The sequence below is a fragment of the Myodes glareolus genome, chromosome 1, assembly GCF_982192425.1.
Source record: "Myodes glareolus chromosome 1, mMyoGla1.1, whole genome shotgun sequence".
NCBI lineage: Eukaryota > Metazoa > Chordata > Mammalia > Rodentia > Cricetidae > Myodes > Myodes glareolus.
The window spans coordinates 124,181,743-124,197,838 of record NC_142026.1 but is presented as its reverse complement, the minus strand read 5'-3'; the positions used below and the strand labels follow the sequence as shown (position 1 = coordinate 124,197,838).

Genomic DNA, 16,096 nt, shown 5'->3' with positions numbered 1-16,096 from the left:
TTAGATGCCGAAAAAGCTTTCAACAAAACATCATCCCTTCATGATAAAGGTCTTGGAGAGAGCAGGGATACAAGGAACATACCTAAACATAATAAAGGCAATATACTGAAAGCCAACAGCCAACATCAAACTAAATGGAGAGAAACTCCCAGCAATCGTACTGAAATCAGGAACAAGACAAGGTTGTCCACTCTCTCCACATCTATTTAATACAGTTCTTGAGGTTTTAGCCAGAGCAATAAGATACCAAAAGAAGATCAAGGGGATACAAATCAGAAAAGAAGTGGTCAAACTCTCACTATTTGCTGATAATATGATAGTTTACTTAAGTGACCCCAAAAATTCTACCAAGGAACATCTACAACTAATAAACACTTTCAGTAAAATAGAAGAATGCAAGATTAACCCCCCCCAAAGTGGCCCTCCTGTACACAGATGATAAAAGGACTGGAAAAGAAATCAGAGAAACAACAGCCTTCACAATAGCCCCAAACAGCATAAAATATCTCAGAATAACTCTAACCAAACAAGCGGAAGACTTGTATGACAAGAACTTTAAGTCTTTGAAGAAAGAAATTGAAGAAGATACCAGAAAATGGAAAAATCTCCCATGCTCATGGGTAGGTAGAATTAACATAGTAAAAATAGCAATCTTACCAAAAGCAATCTACAGATTCAATGCAATGCCCACCAAAATCCCAGCAAAATTCTTCACAGACCTTGAAAGAACGGTACTCAACTATACAGAAAAACAAAAAAACTCAGGATAGTCAAAACAATCCTGTACAATAAAAGAATTTCTGGAGGCATCAAACTTCCTGACTTCAAACTCTACTACAGAGAAACTGTACTGAAAACAGCCTGAGATTGACATAAGAACAGACAGGAGTACCAAAAGAACCGAATCAAAGACCCAGATATCAATCCACATACCTAAAAACAAATAATTTTTGACAAAGAAGCAAAAATACATCAAATGGAAAAAAGAAAGCATATTTAACAAATGGTGCTGGCATAACTGGATATCAACATGTAGAAGAATGAAAATAGACCCATATCTATCACCATGCACAAAACTCAAGTCCAAATGGATCAAAGACCTCAACATAAAGCCAGCCACACTGAACCTTATAGAAGAGAAAGTGGGAAGTACACTTGAACACACTGACACAGGAGACCACTTCCTAAACATAACCCCAGCAGCACAGACACTAAGAGAAACGATTAATAAATGGGACCTCCTGAAACTGAAACGCTTCTGTAAAACAAAGATCAACAAGACAAAACGACAGCCCACAGAATTGGAAAAGAACTTTACTAACCCCACATCAGACAGAGGTCCGATCTCCAAAATATACAAAGAACTCAAGAAATTGGTCACCCAAAGAACACATAATCCAATAAAAAAAAAATGGAGTACAGACCTAAACAGAGAACTCTCAAAAGAGGAATCTAAAATGGCTGAGAGACACTTAAGGAAATGTTCAACATCCTTAGTCATCAAAGAAATGCAAATCAAAACAACTCTGAGATTCCATCTTACACCTGTAAGAATGGCCAAGATCAAAAACACAGATGACAACTTATGCTGGAGGGTTGTGGGGAAAAGGGAACACTTCTGCATTGCTGGTGGGAATGCAAGCTGGTACAGCCCCTTTGGATGTCAGTGTGGTGATTTCTCAGAAAATCAGGAAACAACCTTCCTCAAGACACAGTAATACCAATCCTTTGGGTATATATCCAAAGGATGCTCAATCATGCCACAAGAATACGTCCCATAGCAGCATTGTTTGTCATAGCCAGAACCTGGAAACAACCTAAATGCCCCTCAACTGAAGAATGGATAAGGAAAATGTGGTACATTTACACAATGGAGTACTACACAGCAGAAAAAAATAATAACATCTTGATTTTTTGCAGGAAAATGAATGAAGCTAGAAAACATCATTTTGAGTGAGGTAAGCCAGACACAGTAAGACAATTATCACATGTACTCACTCATAAGTTATTTTTAAACATTAAGCAAAGAAAACCAGCCCACAAATTCCAGAGAACTTAGACAACAATGAGGACCCTAAGAGAGACATACATAGATATAATCTACATGGGAAGTGAAAAAAGACAAGATCTCCTGAGTAAATTGGGAGCATGGGAACCTTGGGGAGGGTTAATGGGGAGGGGAGAGGCAGGGAGGAGAGCAGAGAAAAATGTAGAGCCCAATAAAAATAATTAATAAAAAAAGCTCTCTCAGCAAAAAGAAAGAAAAATTCCACATTAGCAAGTAATATTAAAAGATCAGCTTTTGTGATTGATCTAAAGATTCAATGTAATCCCCCCTCTAAACTATTTTGTGTATATTAACAAAAACATCCTATGGTTTATGTGGAGAAGTAAAAATATCTAAAATTATATCAAAGGAGGTTTGCCATTATCAAACTTCAGGAGTTACTACAAAGCTATAGTAATCACAATGGTGTAGTACTGGTAAACAATACACAGATCAAGGGATGAGAAAGAGGAACTGAAAATCTTGAACGTCACTTTACTAAAAATGCCCTGCGGATGTCTGGAAGCCCCATGACTGGATAGAGACCACGGTATACCTAGACAATGGGTTATTAGATGCTCCAATGGAAGACATGACTGGAAACGTAGAGATGTTATTAAGTGAAAGTAACCAAAATGAAAGCAATTCATGATATGTGATCCAGTATATGACTTTCTAGAAATGGCAAAACTATAAAGACTGAGAAGACGAGAGGCTGCCAGAATCTGGGAGAGGAAGGAATGGACAGGCAGAACAGCGGACACAATGAGCACTAAACTCTCCATACACAGTAGTGCATGTGCACCATCACTGATTTGGATAACCCTGCAACTCGCCAAGAAACTCCACCTAAAGCTGTGCAGGTTGGGTGGGAAGAACCTGTCTATGATACACTCACCAGTGTGACAAAGGCAGCATTCTGGTGGGACAGCTGCCATTACAAACATCGGCAGAGAATATATGGGAAATCTTCAGTATCTTTAAAAATTAAGTTTGGTAAGTAAAAGACAGTCTCGCAATGATATAGAGGACTAATTTTTTACTGCTGATTCATGAGTCTAACATTTTATTAATCTGTCATTAAAGTGAAATTTACTATATCTTATTTCTGAAGTTTGGAAAAAATGTTAAAAATAACTACGAAAGATACACAAGTCACTTGACGTAGCATGGTGACTCACACAGGCTATCAGGAAGCAGAGGTACTGCTGTCAGCAGTTCTGGACCAGCCTGGCCTACAAGTGTGAGAACCTGACTGATCCTAAACATCATCAACAGCAGAGGTAGCAATGCCAAGCCTTCTTATCTTAATAAGCTTTGACATTCTACTATATAAGTCGCACAGTATTTGAAGTCAGTCAACTGTTCTCTTTTAACAGAAATGAAACCAGCACTGAAACAGAGAAGTAACTGACCCTTCTGGTAATGGTCAAGTGTAGTAAGGGATCGCAGCTCTACTATATTAACAGGTAGCAGTGGCCGTTAACTGTGGAAATGATTCTCTGGTTACTTTCAGTTAAGAATTTTTTTATTCATAAATGAAATAGAATGGCTAAATGTGTTCATTCATAGTTACTGTTTTGGAGGTAAGACTATCTGCATTACTGCATAGACATTACTGCAGAACAGCTTTTGATGCACTTTGGCATTTTTAAATGAACTACTTACTCACTCAGTCTACTATGAAATGTACTCATACATAACAGTTGTCTAGGTTAAAGGATCAAGGAATGCTCATTCTCACACATAAGACAAAGCCATCTATTTTCCTAGCATCCATTCTCAGCTGTCCAGAGATTCTGTTTGTTTGTTTTTCTAAGAATACTAAAGTGGGCCTTGTGTGGCGAGGTGTACTTTTAATCCCAGGATTTTGGAAGCAGAGGCAAGTGGATCTTTGTGAGACTAGCCTGGTCTGCATTATGAATTTCAGGTTATCTAGAATCACAAAACACAACAACAACAACAACAACAACAACAAAACAAAGTTAATTTTACCAGAAAAATACAACATATTATGGAAAATGTAATCCATAGAATTAGTACATGGAGAAATACATTTCAACATGTTTTCTTCATCTTCTTTTCAAAAGATAGAAAGAAAAAAATACATGGACAAAGTAAAGCCCATTAGCAGAAAGAACTGCAGTAGCTGATGTCACCAAATGTCGGTTCTCTTTGGCAAGGATTCTAACAACAAAAACAGAGGCGCTGCTCTTAGGGGAGATATGCTCTTTTGTGGAGCAGGATAAATCATTCTTCAATAGACGGTCTCAGAGCAAATGCTTCAAATGTCCCAGCTGACACTTATTCAAAAGGAAAACAGGATCAAAAGCTATACGAAAATTACTCTAGTAGGGAAAAAATTATTTGATAATGACCACAGAAGTTCTAAGACTGGTTCTACTTTGCAATTTATGTCATGTTTTGCACAAACCTCATTTTTCAATTGAAGGATAATATAAATCAAAATGACTAGTTACTTATTTAAAAGCTTTTATTCTTTCCATTGTGAAATAATATCACTTACCATAGAAAACTATGGATTAAAAATTACCACAAGCCAGGCAGTGGTGGCACATGCCTTTAATTCCAGCACGTGGGAGGTGGAGACAGACTGATCTCTGTGATTTCAAGGCCAGCCTGGTCTACAGAGCGAGTTCCAGGACAGGCTCCAAAGCTACTGAGAAGCTCTGTCTCAAAAAAAAAAAAAAAAAAAAAAAAAAAAAAACCACAAAGAAACATAAATAAATACACTCAGAATGTTGCCATTTTTTTCAATGCATATGAAATACACACCACACACCCTTCTAAAAGGATTAATACTATTTGGAAAACTGGAAGCAAGTAGAACTTGTGATTTTCTGCTTTTACATCTACATTTACAATTGGAAAATTATGCAGAGAGCATCTATACGGCACTCTCTTAAAAAAAGTAGCTACAACTTTAGCTGCCAGTTAATGGGCCATACTTGATTCTCAAGAAATGACAAAGTGCCTGAATTTGCTTCTAGGAGTCTATGAGTGAGTTTTTTGCTTTTCAATATGTATTCATTTTTTCAGGTTATTTTTGTCACAAGTGAAAGGCATTTCTAATAAAAGTTTGAACACATCTGAGGAATCACATTTTAGTTGGATGCTTTCATTCATTTTACCTTTAAAGCTAAAAATACATATACATCTATATTTATTATAGGAATGAAAAGATTAACTCCCCGAGTGCTATAAACTCAAATATCATTTAACTAAAAAAGAGAGGTAAAAGGCAGGCTGTCTGCTATGAAGATGCAACTGAAGGCAGAGCTGCTCTCAAAGGACAGGTAAGGAAATAGCTTTATTATTATACTAATTATAATTCAATGAAAAAAATCATAAAGACCTTCCTTATGTTTGAAAAGCACTTCTTCAAATACTAAATATCGTTAGGAATTTACTCATACTTTTTAAAAACAGCTTATTAATCACTAAAAGTTTTCATTTCCACTCCCGTAATGGTAAAACTTATATCGCTTAAATATAAAAATGTCAGCAGTAAGTCTTTATTTACAAATCCCTCCACATACATGTATTAGAAATAAGGTATATTGATCAGTCAAACCAGTGCAAAATCTACTGCCTGCTGCCTGATTTTGGAAGCAAAGTTTTATTGAAACATACTCATCCCTTTACATACTGTCTATGGCACATTTTGTGTTGCATGCAGGTAGAGTTAATATTTATTACAAAGACCATACTGTCCACTCCCGGATAAAAAAACTTACTAGTTAGCCCTCTACAACAACTGCTGCTGGCTCCTGAAGTGGAGAAAAATATTACTTTTACTACGTGTGTACAAGTGCATATACACATACTTGATAATAACTAGAAAATATATTGAGCTGATTGAGGACAGTTCTGCATGTTCCCTCTTGATTTGGTCAACTGTACAGTCAATATGTCCCTCTTCTGGGCTCCAGAGAATATCAGGATATGAACTCATCTTGCTAATATGTTGTAATTTGGATTATGCCACAACTTCTCACATACAGTAGCACTAAATAACTTTTTAGGCATGCAATATATGTATTTTAAAGACTGAAATGCAGAAACTTAGATTTTAATGTTGATAAAAGGTTGCCTATAGGTAGCATATAATCAAGTGAAAAAATACTCTGCAATCCCACAAGGCTAAGAACACGCATTCTGAGGGTGCTAAATGCCAATCAGCTCAGAGAATGATTATTAAGGCACTGTTAAAAAAAAAAAAAAATCAATACCAAAGGTCTCATAACAAACTGTCCATTGGTAAATAATGCGTGTCTTTCACTGCATTACATTAAAGCCAAATTAATTGCACAACCACCAAAGATTACCTTCTTTTTTACACAGAGAGAGAAGTGTGAGAGTCCCCCTAGTGCGAGTAACGGAGTAACAACAAGAGAACAAGTAACAGCTGCGACCAAAGAAAACCTTAACGCTGGTTAAAGGCAAGGAGCAGACTTTACCCAAGAGGGTTCTATGGCAGGGCGCAGGGGAGGTCAGGTTCAAGCCTGAGCACAAGGACGTGCAGAAACTTTTAGCAGCGGTGTGTGTTGTGGTGCCGCAGTGGTGCTGGGGTTTGAATCCAGAGCTTTGTGCACACCAGGCAAGTCTGCTCTGGGAGCCACACCCCCAGGCTTTGGGTAATCCTTTAATTACCTTCTACATACACACTTGTGTAGTAAAAGAAATTAGCTTTCCAAGTTACTCTATTGTTACCAAATTTATAACGAATTCCACACCAGCAATTCAAGGAAGACAGTCTCCATATTAAACAGTAAAACCACTAGGCCTGGTTGTCCACACCTTTAATTCCAGCACTCACGAAGCAGAGGCAGGCAGGTCTTTGAGTTCTAGGCCACCCTACACAGGGAGTTACATGATGAAACTCTGCCTCAAAAGAAAAAAAAATGGGGAAAACCATATATAATTAGGAACTGTTTTTAAAGTATACTTAATCACAATTATTAACACCAAAAAAAGAAAGGTAAGCTTTACTAAATGTTCTAAAAATGTTCAACAGATCCACCAGTCAGGATTCAGCATGAATGCTGCATTGACTCGCATGCACCTTCCTGATCTCTTTGGCAAACACTTATGTGTCTATTGAAGGATTATGAATGCATTTAGGGGACACAAAACAAAGCAGGCCACAACAGGACCGAAGCAAATACTTCATCCGGTGTGACAGGCACTCACAACAGTTAATCTGATCCCTACAGGCAAACAGTCCAAAGAACCACAAGGCCTTCCATGGAGAAAGAGACCACAGCATCGCAGAGCTAGAAGGGCTCTTCAAAACCTGACTCACAGCAAAGGGAACAAACACACCAAGATTTCAGTTCACCTATCAGACAAACATCAGTCTTAAGACCGAATCTTAATCTAATCTAATAATGAGGTAATTCTTCTAGGATTTACTTCACTCCTTTAGAACAGCAATAGTAATTTTAGATAGAATTACACTAAAACTCAAACAGAAAACAGAGTATCAGAAACTATGCCAGTTTACTTAAAGTAAAATAAGTTTATAAAGCACAGACTTGATTTTCCCATATGTAACATGATTTTTTCAAGTCAATATACTTTCATGTTTTATTTTTCATCACACACAAACACACACACACTGCAAATCTGTTTCCAGACAGCTGCACTTCTTGCTTTTTTTATTAAGTGAGCTGAGAACCTTGCCTTACAGTTAACATGGGGCTCACTCTTCCCTTTAGGCAAAGTGCTCTTAGCAGAGAACAGACTTGAGATGTGAGTGTGTATTGAGTTGCTTACTTCCCCTCTACTGCTCCATTTCCAAAGACAAGAGCTCACTTAGAAACAGACACAACCCCTAAAATGGGAGCAGATGAAAGTGTGGCTAAGTATCAACTAGTTTATTTCACTGGTTTATTCCAACTAGTTTATTAATTAATTATTTCAAACCAAGAGTCTTTCCCAAGTCTTTCTTTCAGTAACATACTTACGTTACGAAAAATAACATTAACAAACAGGAAACCAAAACATTCTAATGCCATCTTACAAGTATAAAATCATTACATATTAATTTATTAAGTACTACATGTAAGAATTTTCTTTTTCTTTTGTTTTTCGAGACAGGGTTTTTCTGTAGCTTTGGAGCTTGTCCTGGAACTAGATCTTGTAGACCAGGCTGACCTCAAACTCACAGAGATTTGCCTGTCTCTGCCTCCCAAGTGCTGGGATTAAAGGTGTGCGCCACCACCATCCCCAGCCAAAACTTTTAAGCATGCTATTTATTTCTCGATAACAACATTGCGAACTCACAGTTGAGAAGAGTGCAGCCCTTTAAAAGGCACAACTGGGCTGGAGACATGGCTCACAGATTAGGACCACTAGCTGCTAGCCCAGACTTGGTCTCAGTGGCTCCCAACTGTGTGCCTCTGCTGGCCTCCAGGCCTGCAATACACACAGACACATGCAGGCAAACATCCATACACATAAAAACATTACACTAAAGGGCAAAATTAAAGCAAAACCCAGTTACTTTCATGAACTTTTTTCCAAAGACTATCAGCTACAAAACTGACCAAACGGGGGCCATTCCAAGGCCTGGCACTGAGCTGCTCCTCATGCAGCATTTGTGGAACACACGACTGAACAGACTGAGAATCCACACTGCAGAGAACTCTCATAACAATGGCAGTCACACCTGAACATCCGACAAGCAGTCCTGCGGGCCCGACGCTTGCTTGTGCTGAACCCTGGCAATCCCATGAGGTGGAACGGACTCCTTCTTAACTAAGAGCAGTGATTTACAACCAGACACTTCTGAAGCGTGTGCCTGCAGTTGTCATACTGACCAAAATGTTGGCACTGACATTTAGCAGATGAGAGCCAGTTTTAAATTTTCCTAGTGTCCTGAACAAACCACAGAATTAAACTGTCCAACCAGCTACCAACTACTGACAAACACTAAACAGATCCCCAAAGCTAAACTGCGACTGATCACTCTATTATTCAATCATAAAATTCACAATATCAAACATACAACTGCATCAGATCCTCATGCTAAAAGCAGCAACCCCGTCTGCCTTCTCAGAATGTCACCGCAGTAAAGCAGAAAGTGACATAATTCCCAACTCAGCATCCATCCATCTCTGTCCCGTAATTTCCAGGGCACTCTCTCCCTGACTCACTCCCTGAGATTTCATAGAAAGCAGCCAAGCCCTCGCCCAGAGCCCATTCTGCCACAGCTGTCCGGGGTCTACGTTACTACCTGCATGATTATGGTAACCCAGGAAGTTTCACCTCTTCTGTTCTTTCATCCATGATGCTGTTGCCTGACCAAACACACACACACACACACGAACCACACTTTCTTCCTGTCAAATGTTCCTAAATGACTTCCAAGGCAAAAACACAAAAACACCTCCAGGCTAAAATTCAATTGTCTCTCTCTCTCTCTCTCTCTCTCTCTCTCTGTGTGTGTGTGTGTGTGTGTGTGTGTGTACATGCTATGTGGTCTGTGCAAGTGTGCATATGAACATAGCCTCTAGACCAACCTCAAAAGCTGTCCACCTTTTTTTTTTTAAGACAGTGTCTCTTACTGGAACCTGAAGTTCACCCATTTTTTTCTAGGCTGCCCAGCTACCTCTGCAGCACTGGGATGCCAAGCACACAGCACTATTCCTGGCTTGTACACGGGTCCTTGTGCTTGCATAGCAAGCACATTACTAACCCAGCTATCTTCCCAGCCCTCTAATTAGCCTGTTTCTACTCTCAACGCAATTAGGATCATTATTCCAATCAGGAGCTCTCCCCAACATTCCCTGAGTCTACTATCATTTCCTACAGCACGGTTGTGCCATAGCATTCCTGCTCAGGATTCTCCACTCTGCCGTTCCGCACCCTGATCTACCAATATGCAGCAACGGTTATAAAGGGCTAGGGACTTAATGTAGAGTCGGACTCTCTGAAGACAGTGAATCTCTCTATACAAGTTCCTCATCGCAATAACTGACTAGTTCCAGCTGTTTGATTAGAACTAGAATCCTCTACAACGGCCATACATTCATTTCTTTTGAATTACTTGTCAAGACACACGGGTATCTGAAATCACAGAACTGCCTTTGAATGAATGCTTAATTTTAAAGAGAAAGACAAATTCCTTGTTGAAAAAAGGCAAGGATGGGGCTGGAGGGGAGGCACTATGTTAAGAGCACTGGCTGCTCTTTCAGAGGACCCGGGTTCAATTCCCAGCACTCACATGGTAACTCACAACTGTCTGTAACTCTAGTTCCAGGGGATCTGACACCCTCATACAGACACACAGCAGGCAAAACACCAATACACATAAAAAATAAGAACAAATCATTTAAGGAAATATAGAAAAACAAATTGAAAAGAAAGAAGACAAGAACTAGAGTTTGGCCCACACAGTCAGCAGTCCAATGTCTGTGACCTTGTTAAGCCTACTTGAATGATCTCCCAGACACAGACAGCATTCTGTAACCCAGCACCAACAGTGTGTTGCGAATGAAGACTTCGTCTCATCAGAACCGACTGCCCAGTACCCTGAACTCTGCACAGGTCAGGAGTACAATAAAGGAGGTTGTCTGGTAGCTTCCTCTCTAACTGCTCATCTAGTAAATCTGAAGTTCTAGTTTTCCTTAGTCCTTTAAATAGTCACAATAAAATGCCCCAACTTTAATCCCCCCCTATTGTTTACAGATAACATTTTACGCTAAAATGTGATCAAGGCCGTGATAAGTTAAGATGAAGCAATGAACAATTACACTTGTGTCCCAGTTCACAGAGACAGTAGCTCAATGAGCTAAAATGCTTCCATTCTTTAGTGTGGCTTCTCTTTCCAAAGTCAACATCCAAATTACTCATAAAAATAAAATTTTATTTCTTTCCCTGTGGCAAATAATGGAAGACAAGCTATATCAGTATTACATAAAATTGTGTTTCCTTGTTTATTGTCAGTAAACACATGGCAAGCACCCTCACGTCCTCTTCAGAGATCAAGAAGGGTGATGAAACAAATGGTATCATTCATCATGTGTTGTACATTAATGCAATAAATAGATTAGATATTTTGCCTCAGTATTGGTTAGCTATTCATTAAGGATTCAATTTTCACTACCTTTAAATGTAACCACTAGATATCAGATATAGTTTATTCAATCTGTCTTTTGGATTTGTTTTGTTTTTCAACTCCATATAAGACAGTCAACTCAGGCTACACTGCCATCATTTATGAAGGTATCCCATTAATAAACAGGTCCAATCCCACTTAAGAAATTATCTATTTTCTGCTACATTATTAATCAAAGGATATTTTATTTAGAGGTATTCTTCTTCCCTAAAACATTCTAATTCCCTTTATGGGAAAACATTCTAGAGAACAGAAGTCTAAAATAAGAATGCACACAAGGACTGGGAGAAACCAGTTAGGAAGAGGAAACCAGAACAAACATGATAATAGGCAGGCCTGAAACAAATATGGAAGGGAAGTCAATATGGAGTTCTAAAATTAGAATGCATACATTTAGATATCCGCCTAGTTTCCAAAAATAAAATAAAAACCTAATTAATTAATGTATGTGGTGAACTTTTTAAAAGGTCTCTGTCGTTTTCCATAAATCAGAGCCAAGATAAACAGAGCTCTAGGCTCATCCATCCCTAACAGGAGGAATGAGGGTTGAATGAAGGGGTGTGGTGGGGGAGGGGGATGGCGGGGGAGATGTCCTGCTGGTAGGTAAGATAACTTGCCAATCTAAAATGTGGGAGCAAAGTTCTCAAAGGGAAAGTGGAAGAGACTCAGTCAACAGGTCTCAGGATGTCATTCTAAACACAGCGAATTCTAGAAGAAAATGACAGCGCCCCCGGACCAGAGCTCCACTTTTCACTCAGTAACACTGGACTCTAAAAAGACATATGAGCCCAAAAGCCCTTGTGAGCGATCATTTTAGATGCCTGATCCTTTGAACTAGCAATTACCACAGCCTGCAACAGTAATCGTCCTGTTGGGTCCACTTGCTAATTATGCAAATTAGAGTTTAAGGTCCTTGTAAGACAAATAACTGCAGCTGCTTTACAAAGTCAGTTTTGCTGGTTTTGCTGGTGGCACATATAATTAAATTATCAAAAGGCTGTTAAAAAGTTATATAATAAAATTGCAGAGGTCAGAGAAAACAGAAATAAGAAAAAAAACCAACTCCTTCAAAAAGGAAATCAAAAGAATACATGGATCTAATCTACATGGGAAGTAGAAAAAGACAAGATATCCTGAGTAAATTGGAAGCATGGGGGATCATGAGTGACAGAAGAAGTGGGGGGGAGGAAAAGAGGGGAGCAGAGAAGAATATATAGCTCAATAAAAACAGTTAAAAATCAATTAATTAATTTAAAAGTTTTAATTAAAAAACAACTGATTAGGATTTTTTTTCTTTCAGTCATGTAACAGAATTCTTTTGTTGGAGAGAAAAACAGAACTATGTCCTGTGGACCTGAAACCGAATTTCACTGGACACTGAGAAAATTCACTATGCTTATCTTTACAAAATTAAAGTAAAATGCCTTTGTAAAAATAAAAACATCTACGAAATTGGAGTCAGAGAATATTCTAGTCCCAACAGTTTAGCCATCTGGCCAGGAGCGATCTCTGCACACTGCAGAAAGCACCAAGTTCAGGCTTCACCACTAGAGACAGGCCTGGACTGCCTGTGTTCACTGTGCTCTTCTCTGAGAGCCCATCGGGCCAGCAAGACGACATCCTCAGAGTTAAAAGGAGGGCATATTCTGATGTCATAAAGGACACATTAGAAATGTTTTAAAAGTTCATAAGTGAAATTCCTGGTTCACCTTTAAATCAAATGCTAAAAACCCTGAAATGTAAATAGAATAGGCCCAGCCCCTCCCACTATCACCCCCCTTTTCTTGTCAATAATAACGTCCAGTGAGATCGCCCAGTGGCTTGCTGGTTTATTACAAGCACAGCATCTCAATAATGGGCTAGTCAAGCATGTTTAAATGTCAGAGTGAAAGCAATCACACACTTTATTTGAAGTTAAATAGTATAACAGAGGAAGTAAGAAAGTCCTCATTGTTCATACCAAAAAGATGCTCTTGAAAAAATTCTCGTAAAGAATCTGAAAAATCCCTATGCCAAAGCAACACAATTCACAGATAACCAGAAGAAAAATCTTCTTCTACAGGCTAATGTACTTAGTAGCTTCTGCTACACATAACAAACAGAAAACAAAAGACAAAGTCTATCGCCACAGTACGTTCAGATCTATGCATTTCACAAAACAGTGCCCTGAAATCTCTAGAAATATTAGCCCTTCTTATTTAGAGAAAACTAATTTGATAACTTGTCACCGGTAAATGTTTTTTATCTGGGAGGGCATGTGGAAAACAAATCAAATTCAAATCCAGCATCTACTTCATGAGTGTGATGGGCAGCCGAGTTTAACACCCACTCGAGACAACATCTAACAAGCAGACCGTGCACTACCCTCCCATCTCTGGTCCTTGAACTTTATTTTTAGGCACTGGGCATTAATTACCTATAATATACACATGTATTCCCCTCAGGATCTTGGAGTCATTACAAACAAAGCGGTCACCACACAGAACTTGAGACTGATGTTTTGATTCCTGCTGAGGAACCCCTGAGATCCCAGAGCTACCCTTAGAGCAGCATACCCCCTAAACATAGCTATAATAAGGGGAAGCAGGCACCACATGAGTTCTTCTGATACAAACCCAAAGAGGAAACACAGGATTAAAGAGCAATACTGAACGGCTGGGGATGACAAAGCAAGCAAACAAAAACATTTCTTTCCTTGTCTTTGTTTTTTGTTGTTGTTGTTGTTTTGGTTTTTTTTTTGTTTTGTTTTGTTTTTTAATTAAGAAAGGATACAGCCTTAAAGCACCAGTCTGAGTTCCTACTGCCAGGATCTTCTGTACGGGATCAAAGGCCAGGGCTGAGGGCTGATAGGGGAATCCATGGCGAACAGTCTGGGGATGGGCAGTGACATCACAGGAACCAAGGCAGCAGGCAGAATCCGAAAACAGAACAGTCCACAGGGGCGTTAGACTTGGAACCAACTACACAAAGCACACACAGGAACTTATCACTTTACGGGGGAGCTGGGGGTTGGAGGGTGGACTGCATCCTAAGGATCACAGCGCCAGGAGAACAAATCTACTTAAAGTCCTGCTTTGCTACTATGCTAGGAACTCCACAAAGGGCAATTTCCTATGAATAGTGGACACTATTCTGCTTGACTCCACGTTGCTCAAGTTTGTAGTGGTTCAAAATTCTGTAAAAATCCTTGCAAAAGGAGATTCGTGTTGCATCTCAAGAGGAATCACCCAAATCGTAGCTTTATTTGAATGCTAAAGGGAGGGATTTCTAAGAAAAAGTTGTAAGGAAACTACTGAAAGATTTAGTCAAAGAAGCATCAACCTCAAAACCAACATGAGCAATTCTAACGATGGAAATGGGTGCAAAAGAAAAATTTTGCAATTTTCTATTGACTCTGGAATAATTTTAGGACATAAGAACAAAAATTGTGCGCAGGCTTATAAGCCCCCGACATAGGAAGGACCGGACCGAAAGGCTATCTATGAGCAGGCAAGGAGGTCTGGATACGGAGGCTCGTGTGCTTTTCTCTTTGGGCAGCTGGAAATTAATACGCTGCATCATTCTTTCTGAATACAGAACCGTGGGGCAATCATCACGCCATTCACAGAGAAATAATAATAATAATAATAATAATTAATAATAATAAAAGACCCTCTGCACTAACTTTTAAACCAAACAAGCTGAAGAATCCTGCGACTTCAGGTGGTGAGCCGCTCGTCCGCATTCTAAAAAGTGATGCGCAAAAAAAAAAAAAAAAAAAGATCTGGTTGAACAGGTTTGCCTTGCCCACAAACGACGTTCATCACACACTGCTGGAAAATTTCGACGTCAGTGAAAGAAAATAAAATATGCGCGAATATAAAAGTATTTCCAGACCATTGTTACCAGTGTCTGGATGGGAATTAAAGACAAGGGAATATGCTTGGGTTGCCTCGAAATGACAGCTTTTTATGAACGGGACTAAAAGAAGTAGGGGATCTCTGTTCAAAATCCCCCAGCAAGGCACGTCTGTCAAAGGGGGGGGTCTTCCTAGAGCTCTGAGCTCTATTGGCGCGCTCTGCCCTCAATCTCCCAGGTACTGCCCAGCGGCCCCCTCAAACGACCCCAATCTTCCCCAAAACAGCTCGGCGGGGCTGCGCTCTCCCTTCACCTTGCAGAGTTGGAAGTGTTCGGACTGGAGCGTCTCCTGGATCTCGGGCTCCCGGTTCCCAGGCGGGTGCTGCTGCTGTTGCTGCTGTTGCGAGGCCGAGGACGAGCCTGCGGTCAGGCCGTCCAGCACCTTCCTGATGTTGAATTTCCTCATGGTCTCGCCGCCCAGGGGGGTCTGTCTGTCTCCTCGAGGCCCCCGGGGGAGCGGAGGCACCGGGTGGGAAGGAGTCCGAGCCGCTGGCGGCTTCGATCGCGGAGTGCGAAGGAGCGGAGAGCAGAAGATAATCCCAACAGGAAGGGCTGCGACGACGGGCGCGCGGCGGCGAGTCCTCTTCCTCCGAGGCCGCCGCGGGCTGCAGTGGCGCCGGACGCCGCCTCCTCACCTGGTCGCGGCCGGGCTCCCGCCGTCCCGCGCCGCTGCCGCCGCCGCCGCATCCATGGCCCCGCGGCCCCGCAATCCCTCGGCGCGTCCCGGGCTCGGCCTCCGCTCAGCGCAGCCGCCCGGCCCGCATGGCCCAGACACCCGGAGCCGTTCCTCGCGCCTCCTGCCGCTCTCTCCCCGGCCGCTCGGCCGCTCGCTGTCACCTCCCGGCAGCCTCGGTCTCCGGCCCCCAACGCCCGGCCGAGCAGGCGGCGAGCCGCGGTTCCAGCGCCGGCCGCGGCGGTGGCGGCAGCTGGGCCTCCGCGGAGCGGGCTGCCCTGTGCGCATGCGCGCCGCCCCCGCCCCAGGCCCGCGGCTTAAATCATCCTCAGCC

The 16,096-nt window shown here is 40.9% G+C and overlaps 1 protein-coding gene across 8 annotated transcripts in view; it reads right to left on the bottom strand.

The window, feature by feature from the left end:
- Positions 1-15,698, bottom strand: part of Stxbp5 (syntaxin binding protein 5) — a 140,103-nt gene extending 124,405 nt beyond the window's left edge. For 2 of the 8 annotated variants that reach the window (XM_048425476.3, XM_048425478.3), the window contains exons 1-2: positions 15,343-15,695; positions 13,965-14,062 (exon numbers count right to left, since the gene is read on the bottom strand). In XM_048425476.3, coding sequence (XP_048281433.1) covers positions 13,965-14,062; positions 15,343-15,495 — 251 coding nt within the window. In that variant the 5' untranslated portion in view covers positions 15,496-15,695. Of the gene's footprint in view, positions 1-13,964; positions 14,063-15,342 lie in introns of all 8 variants that reach the window. The other 6 variants (XM_048425477.3, XM_085688506.2, XM_048425482.3 and 3 more) reach the window with 6 other exon arrangements.
- Positions 15,699-16,096: the final 398 nt, after the last annotated feature.